Source organism: Crinia signifera, chromosome 11 (assembly GCF_055691185.1).
Source record: "Crinia signifera chromosome 11, ASM5569118v1, whole genome shotgun sequence".
NCBI classification, from domain to species: domain Eukaryota; kingdom Metazoa; phylum Chordata; class Amphibia; order Anura; family Myobatrachidae; genus Crinia; species Crinia signifera.
Window position 1 is genome coordinate 120,240,224 of NC_139227.1, and position 16,334 is coordinate 120,256,557.

General features: G+C 46.3%; 1 protein-coding gene across 1 annotated transcript in view; it reads right to left on the minus strand.

Moving 5' to 3' along the window:
- Window positions 1–16,334, minus strand: part of SHANK2 (SH3 and multiple ankyrin repeat domains 2) — a 303,970-nt gene that overhangs the window by 5,168 nt on the left and 282,468 nt on the right. Inside the window, exons 20-23 of the mRNA XM_083163796.1 lie at window positions 11,305–11,435; window positions 8,878–8,989; window positions 7,412–7,432; window positions 2,172–4,551 (exon numbers count right to left, since the gene is read on the minus strand). Of these exons, the coding sequence (XP_083019922.1) occupies window positions 2,172–4,551; window positions 7,412–7,432; window positions 8,878–8,989; window positions 11,305–11,435 (2,644 nt within the window). The remainder of the gene's footprint in view (window positions 1–2,171; window positions 4,552–7,411; window positions 7,433–8,877; window positions 8,990–11,304; window positions 11,436–16,334) is intronic.

Below are 16,334 nucleotides of genomic sequence, written 5' to 3' on the forward strand. Positions count from 1 at the left end.
TGTAATGGGTGTGTGTACATGTGTAATTGTATTACGGTGTAAATGTTTGGTGTGTGCCTTTGGCTTGCACTGTCCCTATTTTCAGTTTGTCTTGCTCATACACTTTCATCCTGGCTTCTAGATTTTAAAGCAATTTATCGAACCCTGACAGCTGATGTGGGAATCTTTAGTTTTCTTAAAATAACTACTGCTCTTCTATCTATCATCGTATAAGACACAATGGTAGATGTTGTAGTTCACTATATACCCACTTGTGCTCTACTCTGCTACTTTATCACATACTCCAGGACTCCTTGGCTCAGTCCAGCGCTACTCTAATCTCCGCCACTCCTGGGTACAGTCCAGCGCTACTCTAATCTCTGCTACTCCTGGGTACAGTCCAGCGCTACTCTAATCTCTGCCACTCCTGGGTACAGTCCAGCGCTACTCTAATCTGCCACTCCTGGGTACAGTCCAGAGCTACTCTAATCTCTTCCACTCCTGGGTACAGTCCACCGCTATTCTAATCTCCGCCACTCCTGGGTACAGCCCAGCGCTACTCTAATCTCTGCCACTCCTGGGTACAGTCCACCGCTATTCTAATCTCCGCCACTCCTGGGTACAGTCCAGCTCTACTCTAATCTCTGCCACTCCTGGGTACAGTCCAGAGCTACTCTGATCTCTGCCACTCCTGGGTACAGTCCAATGCTACTCTTTTCTCCGCTACTCCTGGGCACAGTCCACTGCTACTCTAATCTCCGCCACTCCTGGGTACAGTCCACTGCTACTCTAATCTCCGCCACTCCTGGGTACAGTCCACTGCTACTCTAATCTCCACCACTCCTGGGTACAGTCCACTGCTACTTTAATCTCTGCCACTCTTGGGTACAGTCCACTGCTACTCTAATCTCCGCCACTCCTGGGTACAGTCCACTGCTACTCTAATCTCCGCCACTCCTGGGTACAGTCCACTGCTACTCTAATCTCCGCCACTCCTGGGTACAGTCCACTCCTACTCTAATCTCCCCCACTCCTGGGTACAGTTCACTGCTACTTTAATCTCTGCCACTCCTTGTTTTATTTACAGCACTCATACAGATGCAATGAAAGTATAATACACTTGTGCCTTCCACAACCAATTAGGTAAAAGAGAACAGTGAGCGGTGATAATCAGGGGACCAATGCTACGCAAAAGATGCTTGTCAGTGCAAAACAATGTCCAACATTTCAAATTTGATGATCTTTCCTCAGGGAGGTCCACGTCGGACGTGGTTACATAGCTCAAAGTGATGTTTCAAGCATACTCACATAATTAACTCACTTGGCTAGTTGAATTCCTATGAAAGATAGGGGGTATATCCCCGCACTCACCTTCTAGGGTGTCTGGGTGTGTATAACCCCACTAAGTGTCAATTCTCTCACTTAGTGGGGTTATACACATCCAGACACCCTAGAAGGTGAGTGCGGGGATATACCCCCTATCTTTCATACGTTTAGGAGTGTGGACACTCGCTCACATATGGTATTTAGAGCGCGGGCAAACCTTTTTCTATATAGTTGAATTCCTAGTTGACATTAATCACTAAAAAATAAATATACACCTTTCTCTTTCCTTTTTAATTAATATACAAGTACTGTGTTCTGAAGCTAATAAATTAACCATAATAGCACTGCCATAGGCATAGCAAATACCAAGGTACCATAACGGTGGCCATACACTACTGTGATGTCTCGCAGCAGTGTATGGCCATCCGATCCCCCTTGAGCCACCTCGGGTGGCAGGATCGCATGTTGTACTTTCACATGTGATATATTGTACGTGACCCCGTTCTCCGCCACTGGGCCCGGGCCCGATGAGATGTCAAACACATCCGATTCGGTCGATTTCTTGGCCCAATCTGTCAGGCCAAGAGGGCCTTTAGACCCACTGGCAAAAAAAAAAGTGCACAATGTTAAATATAACTTGTTTGAAGCATGAATGTTCCCCCCAAAAGAAGACTGACTGACTGCCTGAGTCCAATTTTTAAAAAACTTTTGTCATATAGGGGCCATTTTTATAAACCTAGCCTGTAACTTGACAGATTGGCTGGTGCATGATCACCTTCCACTTTATCACTTCACCAGGCTTAATACATCTTCTCCATAAAGAGAAATCTGCATTAGGAATAACATACAACACAACTTAGCATTACCTTGTGCTGAGGCATGCGGTTTTCATCCCAGTTGGTGAATCTAATCCTTCCCCTGGTTTAATGGCCTTTTCTCTGTTCATCTGTTGCAAAATAGAATTTAATTCACTAATAACATTGGCTTTGGGACTTGGCATGATTAGGCTTTTCACCTCTGGGACATCACCCCATAACTTGGAGGTCCTTTGTTGCCCAAATTTGGAAAAGCTGGGCTGTATCCCTATCGGGGGAGGTGGTGGAGCAGGAGGGGGGATAACGAAAGTATCCATGTTTTCTTCCAGGACCGCGTCCTTGTAAAAGGCATTGCTCTTGTTGATTACGGGCTTCACTTTTGGCTTTGGAGGTACTGGGGGTTTGTCCACTAGAAATGCTTGCCCATCTGCATAGACTGTACATGTGTCCAAGTTCTCACCACCCTCTGATGATAAGGTAGATATGCTGGAGACAGTGGAAATAGTGCTTGTGGTTTCTAAGTGATGGTCACTGCCACTGCGGCTGTCCACCTCCTCAATCCCAGAGTCTGTGACATTATCAAAGCTCTCTGGGTGCTGCATGAAGGAGGCAGGCAGGCAGTTCGATAGAGCTTCAGGTGGCTTTTTACTTTCTAAAGAATTCGAGGCAATGTTGGGATTAAATGAAGCTGGGTGGAGTGCCCCATTCTTCCTCTGCATCAACAGGTCAGCCAAGCTAGCGGGTGGCATTGCAGAAGCATCCTCCGGAATATCAAAACTGTTGGCAAATTCAAGAGGAGGCGGCAGTGGCTCCGTGAAGATAAAGTCCTCGTCCACATCTATTGAGGCAAAAGGTGGCGGAGGGATGCGAAATGGTAGGATAACCGGCTCGTCCACAGAGCAGACAGCCACGATGGCTTTGCTAGGAGGGATAGGGGGCCCAGGGTCACTTGTTGGGGGTAGTGCACTTTCAACATTTTCATTAAAGACTGAGGCTGGAGCACTAGAATCCTCTGGTTCTACATCTTCATGGTCATTAAGAACATCTTCAGCTTTGGTGTCTACTGTATGAACCATGAGCAACCCGGCTGTCTTCTGCTGGGAAGTGTCCATGATATTAATCAACATGTTCTTCTTCTCCTCATGGCGTTTTTCCTCCTTGGCCACTTCTGGTTCATGCTTGTTCTCAGTCTCCTGTCTTTTTAGGGCCCCACGCTGGATCGGCCGGCTCGTACTGACTGCCGCCGCCGTGTGAAACGAACTTTCAGAACTGGTTCTTAGTTTCGTATTGATGTAGAGCGGCTTGTTCAGATCAGACTTGTCCGTTTCCGTGGGACTAGTGCTCGATTGGCCTTGTTCTTTCATAGCTCTGTCTCTAGCCGCCAAAGCTAGCGCCAAAGGAGAATTAGGATCTAGCAGTTTCCCTGTAACCGGATGCATGTAATTTCCAGAAATGCTATTCCCTTTCGCTGCATTGTTTTCATGCCCTCTTCCCTTTCCTAGTCTTATATTGTTCAGATCACCGTTGTTACTGAATGCATTTGTAGTTCCCCTGCTTAAAATGAGCGAGGATGGACCCGCAAAGTGCTTAAAGCTCTCCTCATTACAGAACATTCCCTCATCGATGGACTTGGAGTGCCGCAATCTGGGACTCGGTGCGGGGCCCACACTTTCATCTCCTAGGTCTGTAGAAAGAAAGGCGGGGGAGTTTCTCCTGGCCTCCAATCTCTTCTCCCGGTCCCTCACAGCTCCAGCAATAGCCGCAGCGAATGGGCTACTCACGTTAAGGCTGTCATCTGGCCGTAACTGCCCCTGCTGTTCTGTGGTTTGAAGATCTGTCTCCATGCTACTGCCCTGGCTGCTCTTTCCACTGCTGCTCGTTGAAGGTTCTTTAATGATGATGGTTGGGATTGGAATGGAACAAGTCTTTTCTGGGCTGTCTTCAACATTAGACTGTTTTACCAGCATTCCCTTCCTCCGAGCTGGTTTAGCCGGCACGTAAACTGCTTTGTTTCCCAACTTTCCCACTTCAGAGTAAGGGTTTTCTGGCAATTGGCCTCTCTTGTTTACAAAGTTTTGCTGGGATGACTTTTTGGAACTATAAATGTCTTCAGAGTCTAAGGAAAAGCGGTCTGTCTCATGCCTGTAATACATGCCTTTGTCTCTCATGATCGTCCCGACGTTATCCGACCGCACGGCTGGTGACGGAGACTTTGTTCCTGCGGTTTGATTGAAAGTTGGCTTGATAGTGCCATAACCCCGGGGGGTTGGGGACTTGGGCGAGTTAAAAGGTGATGGTGAAGGTGGAGGAGGCGACGGAGGTAAAGTGGCTGGAGGGGGAGGAATGTCTTCCGAGGCATCCGGCATGGATAAACTTCTAGTAAACTTTAACATTGGAGGAGCCAAAAATTGCCTCTCTTCTTCAGTTATACCTGGAGGACACAAACGGACAGGTATTAGTTCATTATAAGCAGTGTTCCCATTGAAACAATGTTATAGCTATATAATAGCTAGGCTATATACATATATGGGTTCGGTATGATTTACTCACAATCAAAATCCTGACAGCAATTGACCGACGGTCAAAATACCGACAAGGTCAATGGTTGTCGGTATTTTGATTGTAGGTAAATTGACCGCAACCCATATATATTAACTTTTATATATACTTTTAATAAATGGTATTAAAAAAGGTTTTCCGCCCTCTGATGAATTTATTTGGGGAAATGTAATAGGGTCCAAGTTTGCCAGATGTGCGGGATGCCACAATCTCATTTTAAACTGTTTTGCCTTGTAAACGATTGCCGCTTTAAAAAAAAAAAAAAAACATCTGACATTGGCCGGCATCTGGCACCTTTGCCAATCTTCGACCCGATTACATTTTTCAGATTGTCTTGTACGTGCCATTCTGCAACAGTACGGGGGGAATCCAATTTGTGGGTGAAGGGTGAGTTGCAGTTTCAGCGGAATGACAGCCGCAACAAATTTCACACCACCCGCAGTGCGTTCTTCCCTCAAATGCAGGAAGTTATGTATTGGCAGTGCGAATCAAACGTGTGCCTGTTGCCACATTAACTTGTGCGGGCGTTAACGCTGCCAACAATTGGATTCCCACCAAGTACATTGCTTTCTCTTTCTTTGTCCTCAGCCAGGTATTCTGTATCATCAGGTTGTGGCGCCTGCGTACGACAAAGGCCTATAGAGTGTTCTGCAGTGGATGCAAATGAATCCAGCTGCAGCTCGGCATCGAGGCCAGAGGCAATCCTAAATAAACCACTCTGCCTGATGATATAAAATCATGGCTGTAAAAGGAAAGACGTCAAATCAACTTTCCTAAAGTCCACACCGACATATGATCCATCTAAAAATACAAACTCTAATTCGTTATTAACGGAAGTGCCTTTAAAGTCAATCGTCAAACTACTACGGTTACTATAACAATAGCAAAACCAGTTCATGGACAGGAAACTTTATGACCACGCTGAATGAATGTGGTGGCACAACTCTTCCAACACGAGAACGTTTGCCGCACCTGCCGCACTGACAAAAGTTCAGTTTCAAGTACTAGAAGCATTGCACATCAAGGGAAGGTTATGAAATACCAAGCGGCCAGCCTGTAGTAGGATCTAGGACTACTCGGTGCAATCATGTCCAGCGCCTGAGTCTCCCAGGTTGCACAGACGTCTAGTCTTGAAACAATTTTTCAACCGTGGCACAAGGTGGAGTAAATAACGGACATTTCGTTTGTGCACTTGTCAAACACACAGCGGCTAAGACTAGGACAACACAGACTGACAGACATGGGGAGGAAATAAAAAAGTGACGCATGTATACGACTTAGTCTTTCATAAACGTAAGATAGGATTACAGCTCCCTGTATAAGCACAATACTGAAATACATTCGCTCTAAAATCTCTGTTCCTGTAAAAACAAATCCAGAAACTCTGTAGTTACCGTATATAGCTACAGTATATATTCTGCTGCCGAACTTGTTGCTGTGCAAATAAGAATATTATCATTTCTAAATTTAAACTACGCTGTAGGATTATACTTTTTATATCACGGTAAATACCACATTGCATTCTGGGCTGAACTTGACATTTTTATTTGTTGCTGTTTTCTTAAAGAAAATAGCTCATGCACTAACGGCTTCGCTGGGCTACGATAATACCTTATCGATTGTTGTTAATGACCTTATATTAAACGGTACTTATGTAGTATCTGGGCGTCCGATTTAGAAATCGGATCGCATCGCATCGCATGCGACCAAATCGTATGCGATGCGATGGTCAAGATTTTTCCATAGGATTCAATGTTAAAATGGTCTGAGTCCATTTTAACATAGAATTCAATGGGAAAAAGGGGTCCTTTTCCTTTCCCCACTATCCAAGTAGGCATGGAGTTGGATATAAACCTGTGGCGAGCGCAGCGAGCCACCGAGCCCGAAGCGTGGCGAGCGGACACAGAATACTTTTTAAGAAATATGCGTCCCCTCGCGGGGCTCGCTTCGCTCGCCACGCTTCGGGCTCGGTGGCTCGCTGCGCTCGCCACGCTATATAAAATCAACTCTATGCCCACTTGGATAGTGGGGAAATGAACAGGACCTTCTTAACATTGAATCCTATGCAAAATCGCATCGAATCGCATCGCATCTGATTGTATGCCTTAAGGTAAGGCATACAATCACAAAATCGGACGCCCAGATACTGCATAAGTACCTATTAAACAATCGCATATGAAAACTGAATGGGTTTTTGGTTATATAAAAAGAATTGCTATAACTTTTTCCTCATAACTGAGTGTACGCAGAACTTCACCACATCCGCAGGCTAAAATGCACCCGTCCTCAATGATCTGTGGAGGCAGCCATTTTGTGGGCTGAAATACAGTGATCTGTTCACTGGGAAACCGGGATATCACCGAAGCACAAAATGGCCGAAGCATGGGCATAGTCTCAACATACTGGGTACCTCAGCAACGTTCATAATCCGTTTATAAAATGATTCACGCGAGCAGGACCCAGCGTCCCTATTCTGTCTTTGTGTTAACCCTACAATCCCACCTACAGAAAACACGTAAAAAAAAATCACTTTATAGAGGCGGTGCTATATGGGAGATATTTATATGATACAAACCAAAAAAAAAGATGAGGTAACGGAAAGCATTAGTGGAATTTGCGGCTAATACACAACTAATTACAGCCTACGAGAGTAACACAGCAGTACATGCAAATGAGACGGTGAGAATAATCAGTTTATAATTGCACAGCCTACAGTGTACTAAGCTACTAACCTGACAGTGTGATTCTGCTGTCTGACAAAAGGAAATCACTTGTTAATTATGCAGAAAATCATTTTTCATCTTTGCTGCCTAGTCACGTAACATTAGATTACACAACATTATTTGTGTTTCAGACAGTGGCAATTATGTTTACTATCTGCATATTTAGTGACAAATGAAAGCGAATCTCGGCATTCGGAGATATTTCAAAACAGCACACGAACACAAGTGAGATGACACGGGTACAAACTGCGGTGAAAAGGTCACATTATCTAGGGTACGCTCAGTGCTGAGATATAATAGTTCCCAGCCTGGCAAATGACGGAACAACGTAACAGTAATTTAAGTTTAATTAAGTATGTATATGATCAGTGGCGGGTTCAGAGGTGGTGCTACAGCAGAGTCCAAACTTCAAATAGGGGAGCCACACCCCCTGCCATTCCAAACTGACTCGCTGGCAGTGGGTGTGGCTAAATTGCTGAGGAGGGTGGTGCTTCTCTGTCTTGCATCTGTGGCAGTGGCAACCTACAGCTAGGGCAGTGATGGCTAACCTTGGCACTCCAGCTGTTGTTGAACTACACATCCCAGCATGCCCTGCTACAGTTTTACTATTTGGCCATGCTAAAACTGATGCAGGGCATGCTGGGATGTGTAGTTCAACAACAGCTGGAGTGTCAAGGATAGCTATCACTGAGCTAGAGTGTCTAACTTGTGCTACAAAGCTGGAAACACATTGGCCCTCATTCTGGTCACCACGATACCCTGCGGGTTTGCTTGCATGTGCAGCCGCTTGGTGCGAGCAGGCGCGGCAAACTGCTTGTTCGCATGTCCTCATGGCTGCCCAGCACTACATGTTTTCTCAATGTCTTTACAGAATTAGGAATAACAAATAGCTTTTTTATTTTTGAGTTGGGCTCTTATTAAAAAAGTTGCTGGTAGATTCGGTTTTATATCCACTAATTATGCCTAGGTTTATTTGTCCGGGAAGCCAAGGCTGAGAGCCAACACGTGTCTGTTGGAGCATAGGTGTCATGCTGACATTCCGGTGCGTCTTGGCTTTTACAAATGAGGAAACTGGAGTTGAACACTAGTTGGGAGTGTGCACGTAGGACACCTGGAACGTTCTGATACTGCCTATGAGGGTCTTCCCTTGTGTAGAATCGTCTCACACTTTAGGGGACTTTTAGAATGGACCTACCCTTATAGTGCTACAGGAACCCCACAAGAAGTGACCACAGAATGAGTAAGACGGTTGTTTGGTCCCAGAACAAAATCCACAATGAGTACACAAACAGTACAACAAACTCAGCAGCTCCGCCTCCTACGCCAACAGTCACGTATTCACTATTGTCACACATGTACACAGAGCGATGGCATGCACGGGTCTGTCGGTTAGTTCACCACAGGTGTCGGCAGATTAGGCAAAGCTTCGAGCGTCACACAGGTGCACACAGAAAGGGCAGGAAAAGTTGGCTTACCTATTGATTTTTGCCTTCGCATAGTGCCACGAGGTATACCCAGAAATGGACCACGAGGGCTCCCTGGAACAGTGGGCGGCATTACAGCAATACCCTGCCTATCATACAGTGACTAAAACAGAATAAAATAAAACAAAGCTAATGGAATGCCTGCTAAACACACGGGATTAGTACATAACGTTCAGTGCACTATTGGATAACATTGCAATGCTGTAAGTTATCTTCCTGTACGCAAGTGTGGTCCCTCCAACAGCCTAGAACAAGCTCCGAGGGGTCCATACACCTACCGATCCCGCACATGTCTGTATTATCCAGCACTGAGAGGCCTGGACACGCCATGCAGGACTGATCTACAGACCAATATGGCCGCAGCATGACCAACTGGGGTAATGTCTTCAATTGAGGTGTAGTTGAGAGGATTTTTGCGCCTGCCTCACACACACCATATAATGTCGGGAGGTACGGCATGTACAGGGATCGCATACATCAACTTAAAATAATACCCCCAATGCAAAAAACTTCCCTGGTGGTAATTAAGATGAACAAAAGGGCAAAATAAATCATTTTATAGATTTTATTTCAGACTCCATACAGGAGACTATTTAAATGCAAAATACATATAAACAGTAAATGTGGTCACTGTAAGAGGGTAACAGAATCTTGTATCACAGGAGAGAGGCAAATGGTGCAATAATTCATTCTAATGCCCCTGTACGTTTCTGCACAATACACCTATAATCCCCGTTGCCGTTTCACCACAAAATAATCTAATTCAGTTATTTGGCACAATAGGCCAAAGGAAAGCTATATAAGGAATGTGACCAAATCCGCTTTAGCATTGCAATACAAGGGACAACGTATCTTGATATACAGTATTTAGACCAGGGGAAGCTAAACTGGTCCTGGAGTCCCTGTTTTCCAGGCCACCTGTGGATCTGTGGAATGTGTCGGTTAAGAATGACTGCAGCAGGTTTGAAAATGTGACAGTTAGTAATGACCGCACCTGTGCACCAGCTAGGTGGTCTGGGAAATGTGACCGTTAGTAATGACCGCACCTGTGCACCAGCTAGGGGGTCTGGGAATGTGACAGTTAGTAATGACTGCACCTGTGCACCATCTAGGTGATATGGGGAATGTGACAGTTAGTAATGACTGCACCTGTGCACCATCTAGGTGGTCTGGAAATGTGACACTTAGTAATGATTACACCTGTGCATCAGCTAGGTGGTCTGGAAATGTGAGTTAGGAATGACCGCACCTGTGCACCAGCTAGGTGGTCTGGGAAATGTGACAGTTAGTAATGACTGCACCTGTGCACCATCTAGGTGGTCTGGAAATGTGACACTTAGTAATGATTACACCTGTGCATCAGCTAGGTGGTCTGGAAATGTGAGTTAGGAATGACCGCACCTGTGCACCAGCTAGGGGGTCTGGGAATGTGACAGTCAGTAATGACTGCACCTGTGCACCATCTAGGTGATATGGGGAATGTGACAGTTAGTAATGACTGCACCTGTGCACCATCTAGGTGGTCTGGAAATGTGACACTTAGTAATGATTACACCTGTGCATCAGCTAGGTGGTCTGGAAATGTGAGTTAGGAATGACCGCACCTGTGCACCAGCTAGGTGGTCTGGGAAATGTGACAGTAATGACTGCACCTGTGCACCAGCTAGGTGGTCTTGGAAATGTGACAGTTAGTAAAGACTGCACCTGTGCACCAGCTATGTGGTCTGGGAAATGTCACAGTTAGTAAGGACTGCACCTGTGCACCAGCTAGGTGATCTGGGAAATGTGACAGTAATGACTGCACCTGTGCACCATCAAGGTGGTCTGGGGAATGTGACAGTAATGACTGCACCTGTGCACCAGCTAGGGAGTCTGGGGAATGTGACAGTTAGTAATGACTATACCTGTGCATCAGCTAGGTGGTCTGGAAATGTGAGTTAGGAATGACCGCACCTGTGCACCAGCTAGGTGGTCTGGAAATGTGAGTTAGTAATGACTGCACCTGTGCACCATCTAGGTGGTCTGGGGAATGTGACCGTAATGACTGCACCTGTGCACCAGCTAGGTGATCTGGGGAATGTGACAGTTAGTAATGACTACACCTGTGCACCAGCTAGGTGGTCTGGGAAATGTGACCTGTTGGTAGAACTCGAGAACTGGTTTGGCCACCCCTGGCATGGAGTCAGTATTCATTGGTGACTCAACTCATAATACCCCTATAATGCTCCCAACAGGATGTTCTATTCCTTATGTACTAAAAGGGTGGTGTCCTTCTTCTCCCGTACACATTGCACTTCTCATGTGCGTGTGGATGGAGCATGATCTGTGTGTAGGTGGAGTGTTATGTGGGTGGAGCCTGAGCTGCGTGTGTGGGCGGAGCAGATAATGTCTCCAGTACCGGACACCCCTCCTACTCACATTTGCTTCTGTAGCAGGAGTGAAGCATCTACCGGTTGGACGTTGCTTAATTGTTGCCACCCTGGAATCTACTGGCGCGTTGTCCACTGGTCTTAAAGGCTTAGATAATGGAGTGGAGTCCTCGTTTTTATCTGTAATGAAATAAGGAGGGCACGTTCCATAAGGACCCATGTTACAGGGGGTCGGGGGTGGGGTGGGGATGGCAATAGTCCAGTAATGCACGAAGAATAAATAAAATGGATAGAACAAGGCTCTGCATGGGCAGCATAGTTCAGGCGTGCAAGCGGTAATCTCCTGCATGGATCTGAGCTGCATGCATGGTTATATATAAGCCATCATGCACGTGGTCATTACTTAGTGTAACGCGAATTACAATCCTCCTCTTCAAACACTCAACATCTGAAAGCTGAACATCTACACAGAAACGGAGAGAAAACCTTTAGCACAAACATTGCTGGCATCAAGCTCTACCCACCCCCCCCCCCCCCTTCCCCGAAGAGAAGCAAGGACGGTTTATATATTGTACTGCAGGCTTACTGATCTTCCACACTCTCAGCACTGTCCATCTGATCGGAAGGCTGCTGTTGGTCCTAGACCAGTGGTTCCCAAACTCTTTTGAATCATGGCAACCTAGAGCATCAACATTTTTTTTCAAGGCACCCCTGGGCCCGAGCATTTCCTACTGAGAAATTACGAAACGCGTATCAAATTAGGTAAATTGTGTTTATAGGTCATCTCCTAAGGCCCTGGTGATGGACAGGATTTGCTTCTATTTGTCCACATATGTTATCAATGACGGCCAACAGCACTGGTTTTGCCTATTACATTGACAACAAATAATTTGAATTGGATTTTGACCAACAATTCAAGACACCCCTGCAAGTGTCCTGAGGCCGTGAACTGCGTGGGGTCCTGAGGATTGAGTTTGAGAACCGCTGGCATAGAACATTTCTGGGCACAGAGCTGGTCACATTGCCTACAGCACAATACAATTATGCAGTTTATTAGGGATGGTTAATATATAGGAAAAGATTTTACTTCCAAAAATACAAAGGTTCTCCGTGACGGAGGAATGTTTGAAACCGTTCCTGCAGGACAGGTGGATTCTTTGTGATTTGACCACAAAATGCAGTCGAGGAGCGTTCCTGTACAGACCCACAATTGTATCATGTTAGTGTTGTCGTGCGAGCTCTCCTGTAACATTTTTGGGTACTTGTTTTCTAGCACGGCGCCCACTACAGCATTTGCGTAGTCGGCTATTCAGGGTAGTGAAATCGCATGCCATTATTGTATGGCATGCAATGCGATTTTCCTATGTAATGTATTCACTGCTCTCTGTCAGTGAATACATTTAAAAAATCGGATCCGATAAAAAATCGCATCGCATGCCATTATTGTATGGCATGTGATGCGATCAGATATCGGTTCCAATTTGACATATAATTATGGCATTTAATGTACTATACAATTAAATGACATATAATCTCATTTATTTAGCCCCCCCCCCCCCCATCCACGACATCTCGAAGCGTGGCGAGCAGAGGCGGAACGCGTCCGGCCGACCTTTTCTTACCCCCACTATCCACGTCGGCGTGAAGTTGATTTTATATAGCCCGAAGCGTGGCGAGCGGCCGTGTAATACATGTAGCATGATACGCGGACCCTCGCGGGCCACGCTGTGCTTCGGGCTCGGTGGCTCGCCACACTATATAAAATCAACTCCACGCCGACATGGATAGTGGGGGTATGAAAAGGTCGGGCGGACGCGTTCCGCTGTTTGCCACTCTTCGGGATGACGTGGATACTGGGGGTGGGGTGCGTAAATAAATGACATTATATGTCATTTTATGGTAAAGTACATTAAATGCCATTATAACAGGTAAAATCGTATCTCATCGCAACGCATGCCATACGATAATGGCATGCGATGCGATTTGACAACGTTTGCGTACGTAGTAAGATTGGGCGCTGTGCTAGGAAACAAGTACCCATGTTTGTTTTAACATATATCTACTGGATCTCTCGGGGCTCTCACTGTCCTCGCATTGTATATAGGCCACTGGAAGACCTACTTCTGACTCTTGGTGATAGAGCGCTGGATTCTCAGAGAAGAGAGTGCTTACAATGGGAAAAGGAGAATAGTAGACGCACTAGTGGTGGGTTTGTTGAAATGACATAGTATAATCACATAATGCTTGTAGTAGGTAATCGTTTCTTTACTTGTTATTTTTTTACTATATAAATACAAGGCTGAAAAGCACAGAAGCATATAATGTATTGGTAATGATGCAGAAAGGTGCGCACAGCCCAATAAATGGGCACCCATTCTGTTGTCCTCTGTGGTCTGTTGTCCTTTAGGGTGAAAAAAAATTACCATATATACTCGAGTATAAGCCTACTTTTTCAGAACATTTTTTATGCTGAAGAAGCCCCCCTCGGCTTATACTCGAGTGAGGGTCCCACTTGGGTCAATACGTTTTCCCATTTTTTTGTTGTAAAATTAGGTGCCTCGGCTTATATTCGTGTCGCCTTATACTCGAGTATATACGGTATGTCTGTATTCACAAGGGAAGTTCTGAGTGGTACAGTATGAGGGTTTGTGTGGTCTAGTAAGTAACACTTGTACAGAGTTTGACCTTTATACCCTGTAGAGCTTCAATGTGTTACTTCTGATTGACATTAAAATCTAGTTCAATGTTCAATCATTTACACTGCAAAACCAGCTTGATTTTGCAGTGTAAATGATTGCCGCTTTAAAAAAAACCCTGGAGATTTCTTCCCAAATCTCTCACTTTCTGAATCTCTCATCCTATTACATTTCACCCCTTGAGTCTAATTTGATTTTCTCTGAAATATGATCCTTTTATGTTTCGGTCTTCTAGTGAGTGATTTAAAAAAAAGCCAAGCACGCAAATAATATACAGGTAGAGTATCCAGTATCTGGAGATCGCGAAATCCAAAAACTGATTTATTTTTTTTAGAATATTTCGCCATTTTTTTGACCCCTGATAAGGGTGTGGGGGGAGGGACATGTCCGGCTCTTCCTGTACGGAGCTGCGATCTGACCTAAGTCTTACTTCCTGGCTAGGAGCTACTGAAACATTATACAGTCTGGCTAGTGGTTCTGGTAATATTGCGTCTCTTGTTATGGTAGAAGTGTGTGTAGACATTTTAGCTTGGAAGCCTGTACCAGAGGTAATTCATGAGCACAAAACACCTGAGGGCGCAACACAAAAGTATCTGTGGACTGTGGAGACGCTGTACGCCTCAATTTATTTTAGGTGGGGTATTATTTCTGCCAATCTGACCTGAGCTACTTAGCAAAATGGTGGAAAAGAGGGGTGCGGTATTTTTTTAGTTGAATGTCTACGTGTTCAGGATGTCGGCATGTACGGAATGTTGACACTAAAACAATGGGATTTCCTAATAGGAGGAACTGGGTGAAGCCACCTACAACCTATGTTTTTATGGAGAGGGGGGGAGGGGCAATAGGATCTGAGTTTGTGTGGAATGCTGGCCAATCTTTGATGTTTTATTTAAAGCGGCAATCGTTTACAAGGCAAACCATGTGTTGTAAATGACTGCCACTTTAAAAAGAATTAAAAAAAAATCTAAGATCTAGAATCTCATTACCCCAGAAAACTAGGACCCTATTACAAAGGCCTCCATGAATTAGCATAGGTGAGTGGTTTCCTGTTATCCTAGGAATGGATTTAATTTAATGCTGTGGTTCCCAACCTGGGGTACGCTGCAGATCGGTTGGGGGTATTTGAAAATCATACTGGTAATGGTGGGAGAAGTCCCCAGTTGCTGTGGAGATAAATCAAGTTGCGTAAATTCCAGTTTCATCTGCAGCGTAATCAGCGACTCCTCGTGCTTTTGCCCAACCAGCAATCCACTAGGTGCTACTACCCACTCTGCCCTCAGTCATCAGCGGTCACCTGCCCCGCTCTGACATGGGTGGAGGAAGCAGCTGCATTAATCCTACAGGTGTTAGCGGGAACCCCAGACACAGAGGGACCCGATTCCTGACCACACACTACTCCTCCACTACTGGAGACAGTACACAGCCAGCGGCCAGACACAGAGGGACCCGATTCCTGACCACACACTACTCCTCCGCTACCAGAGACAGTACAAAGCCAGCGGCCAGACACAGAGGGACCCGATTCCTGACCGCACACTACTCCTCCGCTACCAGAGACAGTACACAGCCAGCGGCCAGACACAGAGGGACCCGATTCCTGACCGCACACTACTCCTCCACTACCGGAGACAGTACACAGCCAGTGGCCAGACACAGAGGGACCCGATTCCTGACCGCACACTACTCCTCCGCTACCGGAGACAGCACACAGCCAGCGGCCAGACACAGAGGGACCTGATTCCTGACCGCACACTACTCCTCCGCTACCGGAGACAGTACACAGCCAGCGGCCAGACACAGAGGGACCCGATTCCTGACCGTACACTACTCCTCCGCTACCGGAGACAGTATACAGCCAGCGGCCAGACACAGAGGGACCCGATTCCTGACCCCACACTACTCCTCCGCTACCGGAGACAGCACACAGCCAGCGGCCAGACACAGAGGGACCCGATTCCTGACCGCACACTACTCCTCCGCTACCGGAGACAGTACACAGCCAGCGGCCAGACACAGAGGGACCCGATTCCTGACCGCACACTACTCCTCCACTACCGGAGACAGTACACAGCCAGTGGCCAGACACAGAGGGACCCGATTCCTGACCGCACACTACTCCTCCGCTACCGGAGACAGTACACAGCCAGCGGCCAGACACAGGGGGACCCGATTCCTGACCGCACACTATTCCTCCGCTACCGGAGACAGTACACAGCCAGCGACCAGACACAGGGGGACCTGATTCCTGACCGCACACTACTTCTCCGCTACCGGAGACAGTACACAGCCAGCGGCCAGACACAGAGGGACCCGATTCCTGACCGCACACTACTCCTGCGCTACCTGAGACAGTACACAGCCAGCGGCCAGACACAGAGGGGCC